Genomic DNA, 24,382 nt, shown 5'->3' with positions numbered 1-24,382 from the left:
AAGAATAATAAATGGAAAATGTAATAGCAAAGTATCAAATGTGATAAAGAATAATAAAATTATAAAGAAGAGGCAAAGTTCTTTTCTCCTTGTTTACATTTTTGATAGCTTTAATTAGTATTTGAATTGCCCCCAAAGCATAAAACTTCAGTGTTGCATTTTGTCAAGTCTTGGGAATTTGAGAAATATTCTGAATGTGGAATGATACTGTATGATAATGATGTGCTGTGAGGGGCCTGGGAATTAAACAGAGGTATGGTTTGAACCATAATGAGTTTGAGCATCCATTGTAATTTTAGTTATTACCTTATTTTCTATAAACCTGATTTGAAAGGAATGAAAAAAAAAGTTGAGAGACTGACAAAAGCTATTGATTTCTGTTACAAAGTGTAATAAAGGGCAGATAAAACAGCACTTTGTGCTGGAATATTACAAGACAACAAAAAGTACACGCAATACCCAGTGATGATAGATTTCAACATCTCGTGACTACCCTATAGTACTCTAATCATGTAAAGTAACATAATATGTGAAATCGTAAAATTTCCAAGTTATAAGCACAGATGTTGGCTATGACCCAGGCAAACTTGACTGGTGGGTAAAAGTACAGTATTTGAAATCCAGATGAATAAAGACACATTAAATTCCTAATCGTAATGAAAGCCTTCAATTTTATGCTGAAAACTATAATTATTTGTTTATCTATCTGGATATAATAATTAGAGTAACTGTGAATTAAAAATAGAGAAACTATTATAATCAGACAGATAGAGCCTGATAGCATAGAAATAAACTCTAAACTCAATCCTTTTGTTCGCTCTAGGAAAAGACATATTATGGAGAGCACACAGTCATATTAAGAAAGGAATTCCCAGAAGATATAAAAGCTGTTGCTATTCATTTTCTTAGGATCTTATATAGGGTTATTGAAGAAATATGGCAAACATTGTAGTTTCAGTATGATTATTTGGCTCTCAGTGAGATCACAGATTGAAGGAATATAGGGTTCACAATCTCTATGCATGTCTATTGGTCCAATTCAGGTGGTAGCATGATGTAAGTCACTTGGGACCCACTAGGTGAGTGGGTACTCGGTCCATTTCTAACCATGGCTTTATTAATTGGTGATCTTGAAATTTTATGCTGTAGTCACTGATACAACATTTCTACCCTCTAGTCTTGGAGGAGTTTAAAGTGTAGTTCTTTTGTATTTAATATATATTATTTATTTACATTCCAAATATTGCCCCATTCCTGGTCCCTCTTCTCAGTGTTCCTCACATAGTCCTCTCTCCCCTTTAAATCTGAAGTGGTGCTCCCACTTGAGAACTTGCCCCATTTTTCACAGGCCAGAGTCTGCCCTCTGCAAGATTTGTTACTTCTTGGGAAGAAAATAATTTTGTAAGCTGTAGAAACTTCCTACTTACTTACTCTTAAGGATCCTCTTTTTGATACAATTAAAATTCAATTGCTTCCACTCATTGGTTTTCCTGAGCTTCATGTCGTCTGTGGATTGTATCTTGGGTATTCCAAGCTTTGGACTAATATCCACTTATCAGTGAATGACTGCTATATGTGTTCTTTTTTGAGTAAGTTATCTCACTCTGGATGATTTTTTCTAGTTCCATCCATTTGCCTAAGAGCTTTATAAAGTCATTGTTTTTAATAGCTGAGTAGTCCTCCATTGTGTAACTCTACCACATTTTCTGTATCCATTTCACTGTTGAAGGCCATCTGGGCTATTTCCAGCTTTTGGCTGTTATAAGTAAGGCTGCTATGAACATAGTAGAGCATATATCCCTGCTATATGTTGGAGCACCTTTTGGGTATATGCCAAGGAATGGTATAGCTGAGTCATGAGATAGTACATGTCCAATTTTCTGAGGAAACGCCAGACTAATTTCTAGAGTGGTAGTACCAAAGTTGGATTCCAGTTCAATATTTGCATGCTATTCCTGGGGATGCTAATGTATGGGTCTCTGATTCTTGTGCTTCTTCTTGTGCTCCTTTCTTCTGTTGGTTTATCTTGTCCAGCTATAATATGATAATTTTTATCTCATATTTTAGTTCGTTTTAGTTTTTGAATGCAAAAATTAATGAATAAATAAGTAAAAATTCAATTGCTTTACAACATAGAGAGAAACAAAGACAGAAAAGTTAAGTTTTTTTGCCCAGTGTCACAGTGAATATCAGAGTGAGAATTTAGAACAAGAATATGTATTTATAGTCTTGATTTATACCCATAGTGCTAGCTTAACCTTTTTACAGTCCATAACCTTCTTCTGGCTGTACGTTTGAAAGTTAAGCAATGCAAATATTTGGCCACTGATATATTTGGGGTTACAGATATAGATTTGTATATATCCTGATATTTTGATTTCAACTTCTCATGGATATAAAATTACTGTATTTATTAATACATCGTTTTGAAATTTGTCGCATCAGAACAATTTTCTTAGGGGTGGACCTAAATTTGTGTGCATTTAATAACTGATATTATATCAGCAAACCTACTTCCAAAATATCCTACACATTCTACCCATCCAAAATGGAGATATGTATGTTTGTGTGTGTGTGTGTGTGTGTGTATGAGAGAGAGAGAGAGAGACATGTTATTATCTCAAAATTAGTACTAATTACTTAGTAGTGCCCAATGCAAAATAAAACTAAATCATTCAAATTAGTGATTGAATCCTGGCAGAGGCAGGTAAAAGAGAGTTCCAAGAGAATGTCATAAACCCATGTCCTAAAATTTTAATGGCCATTCTCAATGAATGTAACCAGGTTGTTTGAGCAGAGAATTCAGGCAGTTCAACACTGTGTTCATTTCAACCAAATAGTGAAAATTGATATTTTAAAAACTTGCAGCTGATTGATAACACTTGGTGATAAATACTTGCATCTTACATTGTGTAATTTGGACAAATCATTTTCTTTGAACTCTTATGGCATAAAGTATTTAATGAACTGTTCTTTGTGTATAAGAATACAAGATGATGACAATTTTTCTTTTTTTTTTTGAACTGTATTCTCAATCCCTAAATACAAGAGAGAAAATATATAAAGCTTTAAAATTAGAATGCATTGTATTAAAATGAGTAGAACACCAATACAAGAAGTACAATACCAATAAAATAATTAAATTTTTAGTGTAAGGAAAGAATTCAGAGAAAAAAGTGCCTTGGCAAGTCATGGCAATACCTGGTAGTTAGTCACATGAAAACAAAAACATGCTTCTCAGAGTTTGAGAGAGGACTACAGATCATTGGGACAAGCTCTTAGGGTTCTCTGAACTTGGAGTCCTTGAAAGCATTGTCCCTCTAGAGTCTACAGTAATCTTGGTCTGCAATAACTGTGCTTCTCATTGGTTAGACTATGTTGTGTATCCTGACAATATTGTTTCCAGTTTTCTGAGGTCTAATGGCATGGACCCAATTTTCTGAAGAACTTGCCCTCTTTCTCAATGGAAAGATGTTTTGCGGATATTACTAGGCCAAATTCTGCTATTTCAGTGTTCTATTGCCACTCTTGGAAAAACAAATTGAAGTTTTCATTTTGGGCACATTTTGTAATAAACCTCATTTGTGATTTGATGAGATTGACTGGGAAAAAGAATAGTTTTCTCTAAATACCACATTTGTGATTAGAGTTGAGAAACAATGGGAGTTATATCATTTTGATTCTCATATGCTGAGGCCTTGTAGTTACTTGAAAGGAAGCAGAAAACCTTGAACTTTTAGGGAAGTATAAATATCTTATCATCCCTTTAAGCCAAGAAAAAATTACATTATACCTCTGACATCCTATCTCTTACTGTAATGGTAATGATTTCTGAGACACAAAGGATTTGATTCTAAAGATGGTGCGTGGAACACATTTATATGGCTTCTGATTTTCACCTACATTTGAACTTGATGAGATCCCTGTAAACACTCATGGACTGCTTTGTGTTCTAGACCTTCACACTGTCTCATAGTCTTTTCCCTTCACTGAGCCTACATAAAGAATGGTGCCCAGTGAGTAACAGAAAGTCTACTTTGTGTTTATCTTAAGTTTAAAACAAACAAACATTGATTTGATTTTTGCATGACAGTCATTTACCTACTTTCCAAAATATTGGAGTAATTATATTTGTTTAGGACATATTAAATTTGTGTATATGTGTACTTATGTGTTTGTGTCTGTGTATGGATATAGGTACATGAGTGGTAGCCATTGGAGGCCTTGGGAGCTGAGTAAGAGCTGATTATAAGCAGTCTGAAGTGAGTCTTAGGAACCAAAGCTTCAGTCCTCTGGAAAAAGCTATAAGTGCTCTTAACAATGGAGACATATGTCAGCCTCTTCTTTTTATTTTCATTTAAAATGCAGTCATATAACCATGAGCTAGAAACAAATCAATGTGTTCTAGGGGATCTAATATAACATCAGAGCCCACATATAAACATTAAATTCCTACCCAAGGACAGGAAGCTTTGTTGTTCCTCATGTTCGTTTATGTTTTGGACTTCTCTGGAGAGCACACTCAATTTTTTCTGTACATTTGATTAATGATATATGTGATGCATTTTCAAATGGGGCATAAAAATTTTCCCTAGGAAATGCTGGATGAAGGGAAAAGGCTTGGATGGAGCATCTGTGTGTATATATATAAGATAGAGATAGAGATATAGAGATATAGAGATACAGAAATACAGAGATATAGAGATATAGGGATATAGAGATATAGAGATATAGAGATATAAAGATATAGATATATATGACAAGGCCTGCCTAGGACTGACTTTGTTGACCACATTTTTCTTTAGCTCACAAGTCAAAAACATTGACACTTGGCAGGTGTTAAGGCTGAAAAGAATGCAGGAGGCTTCTTGTCATTTATATGTGTATATGTCTTCATCTATGAAACATACAGTTGAGTTTGAAGATTGGTGACACATATGAGTGAAAAAATGAGGCAGATTTTGAAAGAATAGAGAAAAATATGGAAAACCTAAAAAATATATTACTCAAAATTTGTATAGCTTTGACTTAAAAGGACGCATGTATTCGACTTTATGGAAGATAATCTAATTTTTGTTATATTTTGCACTTAATTTTTGATGCTGTATTACAGTAAAATAATTATTTTCTTAATGTTTAAAATTATTTCATGAGATGGATCTTTTTAATTTTTAAATTATTCATAGATATCACTGCTTTTCTTTGATGGAAGTCTTTTATAGAATGTAGCTTATAAATGAATACTTAGCTTTACACTTGTAGAAAATACCAAACCAAAACTGTACAACCTACTGGCTACCTGCTAAACAGGAGGAACCAATAGATTTATGCTAATATTTATTATTTGCATTTAAGTCTGGAATCTCTTCAGTGATTCAACTTATTAATAACAATGTTGAAAAGATTAGTTCAAAATATTCAAAATCTGACACAATGAAAGTTTTGCATCACAGCTATGAGTTTTTAACAATCTTTGATTACATTGGGTGTGATTGCTAGGTTCCTACATTGTGAACATTGTTTTTTTTTTTTTTTTTATCTAATGAGCAAGCATACTATATTAATCAGATTCTGGGGGCAAGTTAAAGCTCTTAGAGAATAGGGACAAGCTCATATTAATTTTTAAACTGATTAAGTCCAAAAAACAAGTAAAAGGGGAAAAGAAAATGAACTAAAGACAGATTTAAACCAATGTATGTGTTATTTATATATCAGAATATTGCCTTGTGGGGATTACTGAAATGAGGATAACAGCAGATGTCAGCCATGTTTTTGAGGTAATTATTGAAAGCCATCATTGTAGTCTGCCATTGTGTATGTTTTCACTGCTGCAGTGAGTACTGGATGAGAGAATGTCACTTACATTATTTTGAAGTGTTAGATGGATGTGGTGTTCCAAAAGGTCCTTGCAGGGGAAATAGAATTGGGTCAACAAAGACTGAGAAACTAGAAAAACAAGATAGTGGAAACAAAGACAAAAGACAAACAAACACTTCCTACTGAAGTAGGATGGTTACTTTCAGACTTTCCAAATACTAACAAGACAGAACGCAAACTACAGAGAGCAGTATAGCCGAGCATGCACACAGCCTCTTTACTAATGTGCTGTAATTTCTAATCACCAAAACAAAAAGCAGGCCTGCAGATGACAAAATATATGTTGTTTTCCTTGCTGTTTTTTTTTTTTTTGCACGAGTAAGATGGACTATATTTACATACTGTGGAGATGAATCCCGATTGCCTGTTTCTTATAGAAGAGGTCAGAAAGCTTTGAGAAATATTGTGTCTGGTAAGAAGTAGATAAGATCTAGACATGTTAAAGAATAAAAGAAAATAAACACAATCAATATTTAGGGAACATTATCTTAAGAGTGGAAGTTTCTATGGACTTCTATGTTGGCAAGCTATTATATTGGAAGTGGAGAAATGTGGTCTATTTAACTATACTTCTAAGATGATGGTATGATTCAGCTGCAGAAATTTAATGTTTCTTGTTTGTATGCATTGCTAACCTCCAGTGGCTGCTTTACTTTATGCTCTCATGATTTGCCCTATGAAGATATTTTTTTCTCAGTGAGACACTGTGTCACTCATCTATTATATCCCTTTTCCAGGACATCAAACTCTCAGGGGTGATGACTATTTGTCTCCTTTCCTCTTAAATGACAACCCTGTCAAAAATGTGCTCTAGCTTCTGTTTGGGTATCTTTTGAAGCACATATTTCCCTTGATTCCCTCCCACTTCTTGGAGTTGGTAAAGCCTATCTTTTTATTCCTTACCTTATATGAGTAAGAATGTGCATTGTTATTGTTCAATCATTAGCCTCTTAATTTTACAAACTCCATTTTACAAATCAGCTGTGCAGATTTCATTTATTTGGTTGGTAAAAGTTCTAAGGCTTCAGGACCAGCTCCAACTGCCCAGACATTAGACCACTCATCAGTATCATCGAAGACTAAGCTCTTTATTTCTCTTTAATATTTTATATCCTCTATCTCTGTATCAGTGTTCATGATAAAGGAATTATGCATGGTAACTAGTCTGAAGGCAGTTGAGTGTCAGGGAGTTTAGGAATAACTGGACAGGACATCTAGCATCTTTAAAAGTCAAGTTATAAGATAGTCATAAAAAGAGTAGAGAACGCATTCACACAGTATTGAAAATGAAAAGCAGTACAGAGAAGAACAGAAGCTACTGTGTTCCAGAAGTACTGTGCACACAAGCTACATGGGAAGGGGTAGAATAAGGAGATCCATTGTCAGTGATACTGTTTAGCTAAGTGTAAAATGATGTAGAAAATGAAATTCCATTTAGAAAAGTCTGTGATAACTTAAATCAATTGTAAAATGAAAGAAAATTCTGAATATTATTGTGTTTGATTTTCATGAGCAAAAGTGACTGACAGGAAGGAGATTGGTATGAACAATATGTGTTGATTCTATCACCTCTGGCTATATGAGAGAAGATTTCTCTTCTCCTGTCTTCTCTGTTTGCCTTCCAAAATTCCCTGCTCTCTATCCCCTTCCTTTAACTGACCTCAGCTCTCTACTACAGTGTGTGAGGAGTGATTATGCATACTGACCGACTCAGCTATTGCAGTTGACAAGACAAGGGAGCCTGGCCATCCTATCTCCAGAATGTGTTTGTGGAAACCTTTATCTGCAACAGCATCCTAACTTGAGTTGTGCTGGCAGTGAGCCAACATTCTAGTGGCAATCTGAATGGGACAGAGCAACTTCATGAAAAATTGAAGCCATCTACTCAAATCTAAGGCTCTCATTTGGGGTTCTTACAGGAGTGACAACTAATACCAAAAATGATTGCTGTATTTTAACAGCATGAACTCCAGGAAGAGAGTTTTTAGATGAAAAAGCTTGACATTTAAAACATTTCTCATCAAATTCTTCACTCTAACAAACTGCAGTGACTTCGGTAGAGGGCCCCTCATTCTGGCTCTCCTCCCAAACAGTTATGGGTACTCTTAGGTAGTTATGAAAATGCCTTCTGTTGAGTTGTTTTTCTCAGTGTGGAACAAAAGATGGAATTTTATGCAGCTGTAAAAAAATGCCATTGTGATGTTTCAGGTAAATAGATGGAACTAGAAGTAAAACCAGATGACCTTGCTCATAAACAAAGATCACATATTCATATCCTTCTCCCCTGTCTCCGAATCTCATTCTATTTCTGCTGTTAACTGGAAACCCACCAGTTATACCAATAACAAGATTCACCTAATTCTGCATCCAGAGTACTGGGTAAAATGGCTGTGCAGAAATATGCCTAGTCCACATGCTATCTTTCATATGCAGATCTCAGCATTTAATTTTTATAAACAAGAATAAAAGTACATGTGAATGTGGCTGTCGGTGACAAGCTACAAAGGAAGTCATAAGAGGAGAATGAGGGGTATGAGGAAGATGGAAAGAAAGCCAAGCAATAAATATTTGACCTAAGTCTCCATCTGTGCCCAGAGCTAGGGCCTTCTCACACCAGTGGGACCCACAACATGCCTGCAGAAAGCTGATCAGCCAGAATTGTTCTCACTCCTAAGCCCACAGGTGAGACCACACTTTCTTTCTACTGATTGCCCAAAGAGAGATCCTCTATGAACTCACAGAGCACAGGGATTGTGGGGATGCCTAGGACTGGACCCTTCTGGTCTTCATCTGTGCCCATAACTAGGGCAATCTCACTGCCATTAGGACCCATAGCATGCCCACAGAGAGCTGATCACCCAGGAGTGCTTTCACCCCTAAGCCCACAGGTTCACAGAGAGCTGGTCACGCAGGAGTGCTTTTACCCCTATGCCCACCGGCTCAAAGGAAAAAGCTCCAGTCAAAGAAAACAAGACCAACTAACATCACAGACAACTAGATAGCAAGAGACCAGCATAAGAACATAAGCAATGGAAACCAAGACAACCTGGCAACATCAGAAACCAGTTCTCTCACCACAGCAAGTAGTGGATATACCAACACACCAGAAAAACAAGATTTTGACTTAAAATCATACATAATGATGATGATAAAATACTTTAAGAAAGACATGGATAACTCCCTTAAAAATATAGGAGAACACAGGTAAACAAGTAGAATCCATTAAAGAGGAAACACCAAAATACTTTAAAGAGCTATAGGAAAACAAAACAAAACAGATGAAAGAATTGAATAAAACTATCCAGGATCAAAAAAAAAAAAAAAAAAAAAAAAAAAAAAAAGAATAGAAACAATAAAGAAATCACATAAAGACACAAGCCTGGAAATAGAATATCTAGGAAGGAATAAGGAGTCGGAGATGCAAGAATTACAACAGAATATAAGAGATAGATGAGAGAATCTCAGGTGCAGAAGCTACCATAGAAACACTGACAAAATAGTCATAAATGCAAAAAGCTGCTAACACAAAGCATCCAGGAAATCCAGCATACATTGAAAGACCAAACCTAAGGATAATAGGTGTAGAAGAGAGCAAGATTTCCAACTTGAAGCCCAGTAAATATCTTCAAAAATTATAGAAGAAAATTTCCCTAACCTAAAGAAAGAGATGTCCATAAACATAAAAGAAGCCTACAGAACTCTAAATAGATTGGACCAGAAAAGAAATTCCTCCTATCATATAAAAGTCAAAACACTAAATGTCATAAACAAAGAGAAAAATAATATTAAAAGCATTAAGGGAAAAAGGTCAGGTAACATATAAAGGCAGACTGGATATGTGGACAGGACCCAGTAAGTTGCTCCATACAGAAAACTAATCTCAGTGACAAAGACAGACAATATTTCAGAGTAAAATCCTGGGAAAAAATATCCAAGCAAATGGTCCCAGGACACAAGCAGGACTAGCTATTCTAATATCGAATAAAATATATTTTCAGCCAAAAGGTATCAAAAAGATAAGGAGGAACAATCGTTACTCATCAAAGCAAAAAAAAAAAAAAAAAAAAAAAAAAAAAAAATCTATGAAGTGGAACTCTCAATCCTTAATATCTATGTGTCTAATGAAAGGGCAACCATATTAGTAAAAAAGACTTTACTAAAGCTAAAGCATATATTGTACCACATACAATGATAGTGGGAGACTCAACATATATATATATATATATATATATATACCTTCTCAGCACCTCATGGTACCTTCTCCAAAACTGACCATATGATCAGTAACAAAATAGGCCTCAACAGATACCAAAGATTAAAATAATCCCATGCATTCTATCAGATTATCATGAACTAAGACTGGTCTTCAATGACAACAAAAAGAACAAAAGGTCTACGTACTCAGGAAGCTGAACAATATTCTACTCAGTGATAACTTGGTCAAGAAAGGAATGAAGAAAGAAATTAAAAACTTTTTTAGAACTTAATAAAAATGAAGGCACGGCATACCCGAACCTAAAGGATACAATGAAAGCAGGCTATGAGGAAAACTCAGTGCTCTGAGCATCTTCAAAAAGTAACTAGAGAGAGCATACACAAACAGCCTGACAGTATACCTGAAATTTCTAGAACAAAAAGAAGCATATATACAGAGGAGGGGTAGATGTCAGGAAATAATCAAACTCAGTTGAAATCAACAAAGTAGAAACTGAGAAAAGTATACAAAGATCTACAAAACCAGGAGCTTGTTATTTGAGAAAATCAACAAGATAGATAAACCCTTAGCCAGACTAACTAAAGTCTACAAAGACAGTATTCAAATTAAGAAAGTCAGAAATGAAAAGCAAGACATAACAACAGAAAGTAAGGGGATTAATATATATATATATCAGATCATACCTATACTCCACAAAACTGGAAAATCTGGAGGAAATGAACCATTTTCAAGACAGATACCAGATATCAAAGTTAAGTCAGAATCAGATAATTCATCTAAACAGTCCCAGAACCCCTAAAGAAATAGAAGCAGTCATCAAAAGTCTCTCAACCAGAATTCTACAGACCTTCATAGAACACCTAATACCAATGTTCTCCAAAATATTCCACAAAAGAGAAACAAAAGTTAACCACCCAATTCATTCTTCGAAGGCACAATTATGCTTATAGGTAAATCACACAAAGATTCTACAAAGAAAGAGAACTTCAGTCTAATTTCTCTCATGAACAGTGATGCAAAAAATAATTCACAGATTTTATAAAACTCAAAAAGAAAGAAGTCCATCATGTGGATGCTTCAGTTCTTCTTAGAAGGGTGAACAAAATAATCACAGGAGGAAATACAGGGACAAATAGAGCAGCAGGGACTGAATAATTTATCATCCAGGGACTTTCTCACTGGGGACTCATTCCATATGCAGCCACCAAACCCAGTCACTATTTTTTTCCAAAAAGTGCTTACTGGCAGGACCCTGACATAGATGCCTCCTCCTCCGAGGCTATACCAGAGCCACATTGATAGAGATGAAGATGCTTGCCGCTAACCACTGGACTGAGCACAGGGACTTCAATGGAAAAGCTAGAGAAAGGACCAAAGGGAAAGACAACAATATCAACAATCCAACCCCACCCCCTAGGTTCCAGAGATGAGAATACCAACCATGAGTATGCATGATGAGACCCATGGCTCCAGTTGCATATGTAGCTCAGGATCGCATTGTCTGGTATCAGTGAAAGAAGAGGCCTTTGGTCCAGTGAAGGCTCATTTTCTCAGTGTAGGGGAATTCCTAGGCATGGAGGTGAGAATTGGTGTTTAGAAATGGTAGCATCTTCACAGAAGAAAGGAGAAGGGGTATGGGGGACGGGCAAATGGAGGCAGGGATTAACATTCAGAATGTAAATACAGATTATATTCAGTAAAAATGATTTAAAAAATAAAAAAATAAAATAAATATTTGACTTGAAAACTGGAGAAAGGATGCTGGCCATGAATGTGTATGAGGCAGAATGGAGGGACTCGGAGAGGAAGAGACACAACAGAACAAAAATGTTTAAAATGGTATCGTGAAATTATATTTCATTTGTCATTTAAAGTGAATTAGTCAGGCTAGCCTGAGGTACATATCAATAAAGTGAAGAACAGAAACGGGTAAGAAGAAAAGATGAGATAGCATTGCCTTAAAGACTGACATTACCCAAATATTAGCATTGTTTTTGATTCCTGTCCTTCTCACAGACAGAATTTCATAGTTTTATTTATCCTTTCTGCAACTTGGCATATTTTTATATAATTTGTTTTATTAAACTGAATATATGTGTATGTATGTATATGTGTATATATTTATATGATGTATATATATGTGTGTGTATGTCTATATGTGTATATATATATATGTTTGTATATATACATTTATAGTGAAGAAATACAATGAACTGCAATAAAAATTTGCAATAGCCATAAAAATTCTAAAATTAGTCAATTGAAAGAATTATAGTAGTTTTCAACTAAATTATTCATTCTGGGACAATATCCTTCTATAAAGTTTTCTGGACTTATTTTATTTTATATGTTATTGATCTCTGGAATGAATAAGCATTTCATCACCTTACTCTCATTCAGAATAAATGAATGGCAAGGAAAAGGACAATGCTTTCCTGACCTTCACCTTCACACTGGTAAATGAAGAACTATTTCATCAAGACCTTGAACCATCTTTTTCCCCCACATCTATCCCAGGCTTTGAAACAATCTTTCTTGTGTCTACATATAGACTAAGTTGAGAGAATCACACTCAAGGCAAAATGTAGGGTAAATTACTCAGTAGTGCATGAGCCACACACTCACATGGCTCTTTTTGGAGCACAGTTACACTTGATTACAAACATGTCTTTAAGCACTATGCTTTTTTGTTAGGAACACCTCCCTGCCTGTGTTTTCACAGCCTTTGCAAACTCAGGTTAAGGTCTCTGATTCTGTACAGCCTGGTGGATTCCTCCAGGCAGTTTCATTCTCCTTAGCTTAATTACAATGTAGTGCTTAAATTTTTCTTCTGGTGCACTAACTATTATCCTTAACTGTATCTGTTTTCCAGTCTTCAGCTCCTGTAGGCTGTAAGCTCTTTGAAGACAGCTTTGTGTATACACAATTATAGCCACTAACCTTCATGTATAGCCTCATCCTGATACATCAATTTATGCTACATGAGACATAAGAGGATACAGGTTCTTCTGGTTATTGAGATGCAGAAATAGTCTCTGTTATTTTATTTTAACTGAATGAATATAAATTGGTTTTAACTTTCAAAATGGTACCTTAACAAGATAAAAAGTTCCTGTTTGCCCTTTTAGTCTGACCTGTAGAACACAAAAGCAGCTTACTCTAATTGAGGTACCTAGTAGGATTAGTGTTTGGAAAGTAATGAGATTTGGTTTAGTTCAAGAAAATTTGGATGAATCTGAGTCTCATGCAATATTTTAAACTAATTGTTGAATCTATAGGGCAAAGGAACTCATAACCTTTGCTCCAATTTCAAGAAGATGAATTGAGGCTTTTTCTAACAAAGCATAGGACAAAGCTTTGCTGGCTTTTTTTTTTTTCAATGTCAGGCAGTAAATTGATTTGATATAAATAAATTCAGTAACTTAGTAGCTGACATTTTATTAAAAGAAAACAGTATAATCTTTATCGATCTAGTAAATGTTTACTAAATATAAATAACAGATAATATTAATAACTATGATCTGAATTAGGTGATATGCAACAGGTGTTAAATGGGACATTTACCTAGCAATTTTAGGTGTGTGGGGAGGGGAGAGTGTGTGGTGTTCTGTGGTTTTTGGAGCTAATTTATATACATTCCTGTATCTGCAGAGGCCAGAAAAGGATGTTGGATCTGATGAAGCTGAAGTTATAGATGGTTGTAAGCCTCTTGACATGAATACTGGGAACCAAACCTCTGGTCCTCACAAAGAATAACAAACATTCTTAATTTCTGAGCCATTTCTCTAGCCTACAAAATGACTAAAATTAAGTTAGACAGTTAAGAAAAGAGAACAAACCAGAAGACAATACATGTATTCTGGGAAAAAGGAGAAAATTATTGTTCTTGGTAATCTAAGACCTCCTGGTGAACATGGGTATTGAAACCTTGAGGAAGCCTAGATAGGAGATCATCATAAGCAAACATGATTCAGATGTCATTGTTCCTTACACAGTTATTGACAGGGAAGTGTGACAGAAAGACAACATCTTCACAGTTATAATTGTCTGGTCCTTGAAAAGGTTTGGAGACAGGGTACTGAAGTGGGAGGGTGTTTTGCTTGTTGTATTTGGAGCAGGTATAGCACCGATATTAGTCTAGTTATAATGCTCTACATCACCCACGGTTTCAAAGTACTATTCTTTGCTATTTACTTGTTTGCTTGCTTACTTACTTGTTTTATATTATTTATACTACAAAGAACAAATGAGCTCTGTCAGGCAACTGATGTCCTCAATTTGTTTTAGTAATTTTTTTCTAATTTTGAAATAAGAGAATTGATCTCGATGAGTTTTTTTCCCTTGAATATTCTCCCTACACTGGAAGAGCAAGCCTTTGCTGAACCAATGTCCTCTCTGCCCATTTATGCCAGATAATGCTATCCTCTGCTACACATGCACCTGGAGCCATGGGTCTCTCCATGCAAACTCATTGGTTGGGTTTTTTTTTTTTCTCTAGGAACTGTGGTGGATTTGGTTCGTTGATAATTTTGTTATTCCTGTGTGACTGCAGACCCTTTCAGCTCCTTTAATCCTTTCTCTAGATCCTTCATTAGGGTCCTCGTGTTCAATCCAATGGTTAGCTGCAAGCATCCTCCTCTGTATCAGTTTGGCTCTGGCAGAGCCTCTGAGAAGGCATCCATATCAGGTTCTTGCCAGTAAGCACTACTTGGCATCAGCAATAGTGCCTGAGTTTGGTGGCTGCATATGGGGTGGATCCTCAGGTGAAACCCTTTCAACTATACTTTCTCTGGAAGAGTAAGCACCACAAACATCCAAAGTATTCACATCAGCACTTAGCATCTAAAATACTAAGAATATATTTAATGGTTACCAGGAACATAAGCTAAAAACTAAATTTTGTAGACTATCACAGCCTCCACGGGATAGGTGGTAAGCTCATGCTGAAAGTACAGAGACAGCTACCTTTTCCAAGAATGTGTTAAAATATAGAAGAAAATAGTAGAAAATTAACCCTTATAAATGTCAAAATTTGCTTACTGTATAATTTAAATTGTTTAAGCAAAGTTGCTTATTTGCATAATGAAGCATTTGAAAGATATATCTAAAAAATAACAATACTAGGTATTGATTTGAAATCTAAACAAAACATAACAAGTACAAATTAGCCTAGAGAGAATGCCATGTAACTGTGTAATTAGATGTATTACTATATGTGGATTATCATTTATAAGACTAAATTTAGCATAGGTATTTATTTAAAGAAAAGTATCTGTATTTTTATATATAAGTCTTTTCTCTTTTGTTTTGTAGGCTTTTATTGTCATCAGAGTGTTAACTTTTTAAATATGTGTATAATTAAACAAGACATATGCCTTAAAATTAGTACCATGTCAGGATCAGTTGTCTAAATTGAATTCTAAATTTGATCACTGTCTGCAGTGATTTGGGGAAACATTGCATCAGACAGCAGAGCAATCAGAGCATCATAAGAGTATCTGTGCTCACAAGAGCTCAGAAATTGTTTCATGTCTAGACAGAGTCCAAAGCAATGGTATCAATTATGAAATAAGTAATTCGATATCCCCAACTCAACATCAAATGCATTTAAGTTTTATTGATTTTAAACAAATAAAGTGATGTAACATGTTTAGTTATATTTTGGTTTTATTTTTAATTAAACTATAATTGCATCAGTTACCATATTTTTTCCTCTTTCCAACTCCTCCCATGACTCCCACTCCCTCTTAAATTGATTGCCTTCTTCTTTGTGATTACTATTGACACACACACAGACACATGCACACACATGCACAAGCATACTCACATGCACGCACACACAGAGGGAAGGAAGGAGAGAGAGAATTTTTGTTCACTTAGCTAGGCTTATGTTGATGTTGTTTCTGGGTTGACCATTTTGTCTTTGTTAAGTAATTAGTGGGGTTCTCCATGGGAAGCTAATTATCTGTCTCCTAGCTGTCATCAGTGGAGAACTCATTTCTTTTTCGAGATTCCTCCATCTGTGTTAGCGTGTCTACTGATACTAGTACTGTTCAAGTAATGATTTGTTATTTTTTAAGAATCTTATTTGATGTTCGTGGACATTTTGTGTGTCTATGGATCGGTGCACTGCTAAGTGTCTGGTGCTTGCACAGACTAAGAGAAGGTGTCCTATACACTGGATTTGCAGTGGCAAATGATTGTGAGCTGTTCTGTGGGTATTTACAACAGAGCCCAAATCTTTTGTAAGAGAAGCCAGTGTTCCAAAATGTTGAGCCATCCATCGTTTGGCTATTTTAAAAAGCAAAAAAGATACTTATATTTGTAAGACCTGCAGACATATTTCTAATAGTGTAGTCTGGGTAGTAGTGGCATTACAATTACATGAACAGATGGTAAAAATGCAAAGACTCAGAGTTTTCTGCCAAATGTTAGGTTATTCTGTGTATCTAGGAAATATATTCATAGCCAGCACTGTGGGCAAAATTACTACCCACATGTAGTGTTGCAACTGCCCTCAAAATGGCTTTCATGCCCAGTCTGCCTTCTAGCTTCTCACGATGGATACTGGAAAGCAGCTAGAGATTTTTTAAAATTAAATATCAGGTTTGTCTGCAAAGAATGCAAATATTTGTTGCTCTTTGATTTGTTGTTTATATTTTGGGTCTATTTAAAAATTTTATATTTGCACTAAATAGGTGTATTTATCTCTATTTCTATTAAAATTTAGACATATAAAAATGTAAATCCCTTTGTTTATTCATTTTCATTAGTGTCCTCTAAATCTAAGTGGTGTATGTCAAAACATTAAATATTAGAAATAGCTTTCCATTTGAAAAATGAAATTTCCAGAAGAGAATTTTTTTTTTATGAATTGAGTGTTGTCCTTTTATTCTTCATAGAATTGCCAAGATCATTTTTAAAATTTATGTGACTTGTGATGTTTATATGTCATTTTTTTTAATTCAAGCATTCTAGCATTTTTGAAAGGGAAGGGATTGATAATGTATATTAAGGATACTGCTGTTTAGGATGAAGACTCTTGTCAGGATTGCCCGTGATTGCTACGCTCTACATCTACAGGCAATCTTCTTCCTGTGTTTCTTTCAGTTAAGATAATTTACTCTTTCCCCTGCAAATATATCACATGCAAAACTGTGGTGTCTAAAAACAGTGATAGCCTTCACTCTGAAGTTCCTAGTTGTCAGTTTGTATTTGGTTGTAGACATGTATGATTAGCTAAGAATTTCTCATCACATAGCCTCCACTCTGAAGTTTCTAGTTGTCAGTTTGTATTTGGGTATAGACTTGTATGACCATCTGAGTATTTATCACTTGAGTTTCTGCTTGTGATAGGCAATATAACAAGAACTAGTCATGTTTCTTAAGGTCTTGTGAGCTGAAGCAAGAGAAAGTAGGGATGTAGACGTCTCTGTAACTGTTAAGTTATTCCTTGATTAATATTTTAGAGTAAGACATCAATGTTTTTTATTTTTTAAATTAAACAACTTTATTTTAAAAAGAAAGATAATTGTACAGACTTTAAAAGCATTTTTGCATACAACTGTATGACTATTTTTTGACATCAGTAATTTACTGCCATCTTCAGTGCTGCCTTTTGTTGTATTGATGCGCTAGATGCTGCTAACTTAGCTCACAGTCTCCGTGTATATGAAATTTCTGTAAGTTCTAACTTGTGCCACGAGATGTCCAAATGAGTTTACTACTGCCTGTGTCTTTAGTTCAAATCCCTTGTCCTCTTCTGATCGTCTACTGGCTTCTGTACTGTTTATTCCAGGTATATGATTATGTATATTCCCCACGTTTTAGTTTAGAAACAAAGGCCTTCCTGCATCTTAACAACCAACTTAATCGCATGACCTGTAATGGCACGGTTTTCAAGAAGCATTCATTTTCTTCCACTTCTGGGTTCCCCGTGCCATTCTCTATGTTGTGAGGACTATTAATTAGGTAAATTAGAAATATTTTGCCAAGAAAATATCGAATCATTTGGACAAGTTAAAAGTGTTGGGCTAATGGGTCTGGCTGAGTCTAAGAAGAATTAGTTTTCCTATCAGGATGGATCATTTGGAGGTGATTTACTCAGGTTTTAATGTACCTTGTCTCTTTCTCACTACACAGCTCCCCCGACGGTTCGGATTGTCCACTCGGGATTGGCCTGTAATATAGAGGAGGAGCGCTACTCCGAAAGGGTCTATACCATCCGGGAAGGAGAAACTCTAGAACTGACCTGTCTGGTTACTGGACATCCACGCCCACAGGTGAGTGCTGAGCTGCGCGTGACACTGGAGAAAACTATGGCTTTTCTTAGATGTTGATTTTCATTTTACAAAATGATTCCTAGAATAAATCTGTCTCTCTGTCTCTCTGTCTCTCTTTCTTTCTGTCTCTCTGTCTCCCTCCATCCTTCCCTCCCTCCCTCCCTGCCTTCCTCTCTCTTTCTCTCCTTCCTTCTGTGCATTCTCTCTGTGTGTCCATGTTTTTATTTGTAACTTCAATGTAAATGAGAAGAATGAAAGATAACAGTAATAATTTCTAAAAATTGATCAAGATTTTCAGTGCTTAAGATGAAACAAGAATCTCTTGGTTTTATAACGTGAGAAATTTAGAATACATTTCCAACAAAGCTGTTAAAAAGACAACTACAGAAATAGCCCAGTAAGATAACAATTCATATGGCGATGAGTTTATTTTGGAATGTGGAAAACATGACTTCATGATGACATCATTGAAACTGAGGAGGCTTTGTTTGGAAGAATGTGACCCATGGCATCACATGCACCTTTCTTATTCTGAGCTATTATATTCACAAATGTTTTAAATAAATGCTTCCAGGTACTGAATAACTTTGAACTTTCATATCAATCAGCTACAACATTTTTAAGTGGTTAGAAATGGCAGTTGATTAGTGTAATATTACTATATTATATATAATAATATATTATATGTTTATATTAAAACAATAATTATATAAATAATAGGAATTTTAAAGGTATGAAAATAACACATAACATTCAAAAAGTATGTTACAGGACCAAAGAATTGTACATAAATAAATGCATGTAGTAATTTACATAATATAAAAATGTAATTTGTGTACAAATATATATACTCAGTTTTATTCATGAATTAATTCTTATTTCCATATATTTAATTTGACCACTTCAGAGTTCACACTGTCATTTAAGTGTAGCAGAGAAAGTAATTTGATTTAAAAAATGTCTTAATATGTGTGTGTGTGTGTGTTATCAAAATTAGAAGTCTGGCTTACAGAGTTACAGAAAAAAATGGGGAATAAAATTGTGGAGTTTATGAATAACCCCTGTGGCCTTGTCATTTGCTTCTGCAACTCCTCACTCTAACTAATTAAGGAAATCTTGCTTCCATTCTGATGAACAAATAAAAAGAATCATTTGATACAAAGAGGTATTGGACACGCAGTTTGATTGGCAGATAGACAGACAGTAGAAGATAGATGGATATGTGAATACACTCATAGAACCATAGTAATGATTGAGGTTAAGCTATATTTTGTAAATTTAAAAATGTGAGTAAATTCTAAAGTGTAAAGTAACTAACATACTGTCTACATTATTAAATAATAAAAATTACAATGGGAAAAATTTTGAGTAATTATATTTGCTATTAACAAAATATGAGTTAAAGAAGAGAAGATCCCGTAAACAAGTACATTTCTTAAAATTGAGTCTAACATAATTAAACATGATACAAACAATGGTTAAAATTTAGATATGAGAATGTTTAAAAATTCAAAGAAAAATAAAATATTTAATAAAATAATTTCATCAAATATTTCAAAACCATATTTATTATTAACTAAAATATTAGCTCAAGACATTCTGACGTTGTTGCAATTTAATTTTCTTTAATTAATAGACTTAATAAGAAATCTAAAATCAAAATTTGGAATCAAATATATTAAATTATCAAAAAAGACAAGGGGGTTGATCAGAGATAGTTTCTGGAATAGGCCGGCCACTGGGCCCCATTGTTACACATTGGGTTGCACCTGCACCTATTTTGATTGGTGAACTTCAGTTTAAAATGGAGCTTTTGTGGTGCTGCCATTGCTGGACTTCTCAGAGCACTCTGTAACAGTTCTCATTCCCCTTTATCCTTAGAAGTATCTTACTTTGGCAGTGAGAGTTCTCTTTCAACATTCACACTTCAGAGTGCCATCTTGTTCCCTAGCTAATTTGAAATGAATTCTGGGGAAAAAAAAATAGGAGCCCCTCCCTTTTTTTTTTTTTTTTTTTTTTTTTTTTTTTTTTTTTTTTTTCTAGCCTTTTTTTTTTCTAACCAGTTCCATTTAGGAGCCTTTTAAAATGTGTTCCCTTAGTTAAAAAAATAAAACCATCACCAAACAACAAACAGTAACAAAAACTACCAATCTTATATTTGAATTCATTCCTAGAAGTAACTGTTGTATTTGTAGGCTCATTGGTTTGAGTTGATACTTCCTCTTTGAAATAGTCGCCTGGGTGCCTTTTTTTTTTTTTTTTTTTTTTTTTGCCAGCAGGCTGTCTAGAGCAGGCTGACTGAACAGCTGGGGCTTGGCATTCTGGCCAAAGTCTAAAGGGCAGACTATTGGCAGCTGCTCCTGAAGATGATTTTTCCTGGCTTACAGCAACTTGCCAAAGAAAATTACTTCTGTATCTAGTCTGGCACTGGGGATCTGGAAATGCAGGGGCATTTATAGCCTCTTTTTGTAACTTTTAGAATTAGAAAGACTGCCCATTGTCAAAATTATTACATGTTCTTAAAAAACTATAATTGGGAGACCATTGTAAATAGTCCAAAAGTAATCATATAAGAAGGATTCACTCAAGTGGATTAGACAGTGATACTATAATCAGAATATTTATGTAATATCAGCTTACCCATTCTAACAAAGCAACGCTGTGAAAATTCCCTAACCTCTCTGTTTCTTATATCTTAGGAATTTGTTCATTTAACAGAAACTGAGACTATTATAAATGTATAATTTTAAGTCAAATTTATATATGTGCACATAGACATGAACCTGCATATGTATATAAAACATATATATATATATATATATATATATATATATACTCATATATAATGTGAATACACATGCTTTATATAATATGTGAGAAAATAGGCTTTATCACAATTTAAAGCATAGTCATGAACACTTTTCTACACACTTAATTATTTCTACATGTTTTCTTAGTGGGTGTTTATATTGTGTCTTATTTTCTTCTTTGATATGTATTTCTTTACAGACTTGAGAATTTCACATAGTAAGTAAATTCTACTGCTCAATAAGATATTATACATTTTTCTTCTGGAGTGTTAATTTTGGTTGAAATTTGACTTTTAAAAGATAAATTGTATTAATCTTATTTTATTATAATCCTATAAATTTCTAATACAATTTGACATTTTAGAGGCCAAAAGTCTTTTATAGATATTGTTTTCTCAGTATGCCCTTGGCTGGGGTCAACCATTTATTTCTTCTTTATGAATTACAAGCTGAGCATTTCACCTTTACATTGTGATCTCAATTTTTCTTCATTTACTCTATAACATATGAGAAAAATTATATGGCAGATTTTCAAAGAATCTTCTAAATAGGGTATCTTTCAGAATAAAAGGCAATTTTCAGATCCAGTTGGCTATATTTCTAACAAAAATTGTAATATTTGCATATGTAAAGTAGACATACTGTATTTTGCACATGCACACTTGTGCACACACACACACACACACACACACACACACACACACACACACACACACAAGAGAATTAGGTTCTGTTATTCTACCAGAAGTCCTTCAATATTTTTGCATGTCTTAGAAAATGCAATACAATTAATTTTTTCATAAGCCATATATCTGTTTATACTGGACCTTTCTTCTCTTTTATGTGATAATATTGCCACTAGGTATTATTTTTATATTAATCTTTGGTTATGGTTGGCATGATAATAAGTTACAAAAGATGATCAAAAAGTTATTGTCTCAAATCCTACATGAATGCTATTTTCATATGCCCTCAATAACCATCCACTTAGTACTATTCAGAAGCAATTAATGTCTTCATTAAATTCATATTTTATGGTGAACATATAAAACAGTTTTAATGGTAGATATCATATCTTCAATAATTTTGTTTTCATTCATTTTATAGAGTATGAGGAAGACTTGTATTGAGTCAATTTTATATATAAGATTTCTAACACTTTTTAGTATAAATATATTGTTATCAACATTTTAAATTAAAAGTTTCATGTATACAATGTTACTTTTTTCCTTTGGATGATCTAAATGCTTTTAATGTTATCTCAGAATTTATAGTTGTTTATTCCTATGGATAACATTTGTGCTTAGAAAAACCAGCTAATATTTATACCTACCTGTCTCTATCTCTCTCTCTGTCATAGAGAGAGAGCAAGAGAGAGGCACACACACACACACACACACACACACACACACATACATATATATATATATATATATAATATTTAGACTCAAATATATATGTATATATATACTTTATTTAGACTAAATATATCTTCAGAATATATGTGTACTAGTCTGTGAGGTTTCTTTTAAAACCTTAGCTAATATGATTAGTCAAAGTACTTTCTTTTAAGACAATATATGCACACTGTATTCAGTTATAAGGGAAATTGAAGTTTCCATTTTGCATGCGGTACACCTGAACCTCACAAATGCCCTAGAGTCACAGAACTACAGTTTAGCATCTTTCCTCTGTGAAGCCTCATGGAGTTTAGGACTCTCTTTAACTGCCTTGGAATCATGACTGAGTTTGGCTTCATTCTCCTTTGCAGCTTGCTGCCATCAAATACTTTCATTTTCACGTTGGCACAAAATAGAACTTTACTTCGTGGCCTTGAAACAGTAACGCTTTAAAGACAGAACTCCCTGTAAAATATGTAAGAAATGAACTGACATCTAAAAGTTAGAGTGGGGCTTTAATCAGAAATGTGTGATGAAGTTTACAACCCACAAGTAAGTTTTCTAGTCCTCACAGAAGAGCAAGCTGTCATTCTTACTGAAGAGAAGGTGCTCACTTTCTGTTTCATGGCTAAAAAATGGGCAAAATGAAAAATATACTGTTAAGGCAGAAGTCTTCCTGTCATGACCACATATAACCTGTGAGTCTTTGTGTAGCTCAGTGGTTTAGCCCTGTGTAAAATAAAAAACCCCAGACTTGGTGTCGTGAGTACATACAAGAAATATAATAAATTTATTTTCAATTTTATTTTGATAATATAATTAAACCATTCTTACTCTCCCCTTTCTATTTTTTTAAACCCTTGTATTACCTTCCATTCTTTCTTTCAAAATTTTAGCTTCTTTCTTTTAATTTTTCACCCCCCCACACACACATTCTAAATACATATATATTTCCTGCTCAATCTGCATAACATTACTTGTTTGTATAGATTTTCAGAGATGACCGTTTGGCATTGGAAAACCAGTTGTTATATCTTTCCTTGGGAAGACAATTTCTCCTAATCTCAGCATTCCTTATTTGGTTGTTGTTGGTTGTGTTGAGTTGAGGCCCCATGGTCCTTCTCCATCAAATTTGATGTGGCTATTATTGTCTTTGTTTAGGTTTTAATGGGGCACATGTTTTGATGAGACTATATGGATGTAGTTTCTGACATTACTAAGTCTATAATTTTATAGCAAACTCTTTGTTTACTGTGCTTTTAATGCCCTCTCTCCCATAATGATCTCTAAACCTTAGGTGCTTAGAGTTATGATTAGATAGATATCATATACATACATGTATATGTATATATATATGTGTGTATATAGAGTTATGATGTATATATATATATGTGTGTGTGTGTGTGTGTGTGTGTGTGTGTGTGTGTATCATACATGTACTAGGTTCTAAAATTCTATACTGATGTAGAAAAATTGCCTGTACGTGTAAATGTTAGGCAGATATCAATTATCTGTGATTCAGTTGTAGATGCAAAATAATTTTTCTACAAATATAATTTAAGCTTTTACTCTCATTATTAGATCATTACAATTAACCAGTTAGAATCTATGTATTATTCTCCTATTAATCACCTTTACATTATTAGCTTTGACCAGTATATACACTAGCAGTACGTGAATATGGAGTTAGGTAGTAAATGAATCCTCATTTTGATGGTATTGAATGGGCTGAAAAAAAGTTCAAATGGAAAAGTTCTTCCAATGATTTGAAAGTTATTAGTCACAGAATTTCTGTAA

The 24,382-nt window shown here is 34.2% G+C and overlaps 1 protein-coding gene across 2 annotated transcripts in view; it reads left to right on the top strand.

The window, feature by feature from the left end:
- Positions 1-24,382, top strand: part of MDGA2 (MAM domain containing glycosylphosphatidylinositol anchor 2) — a gene marked incomplete at both ends in the record, with an annotated part of 768,432 nt that overhangs the window by 352,480 nt on the left and 391,570 nt on the right. For both annotated transcript variants that reach the window (XM_080937304.1, XM_080937305.1), the window contains one exon: positions 18,236-18,375. In XM_080937304.1, coding sequence (XP_080793430.1) covers positions 18,236-18,375 — 140 coding nt within the window. The remainder of the gene's footprint in view (positions 1-18,235; positions 18,376-24,382) is intronic.

This window comes from Micromys minutus (assembly GCF_963924665.1).
Source record: "Micromys minutus genome assembly, chromosome: 1".
NCBI classification, from domain to species: domain Eukaryota; kingdom Metazoa; phylum Chordata; class Mammalia; order Rodentia; family Muridae; genus Micromys; species Micromys minutus.
Note: the sequence above shows the minus strand (reverse complement) of the source record. Positions and strands in the feature narration are given on the sequence as shown.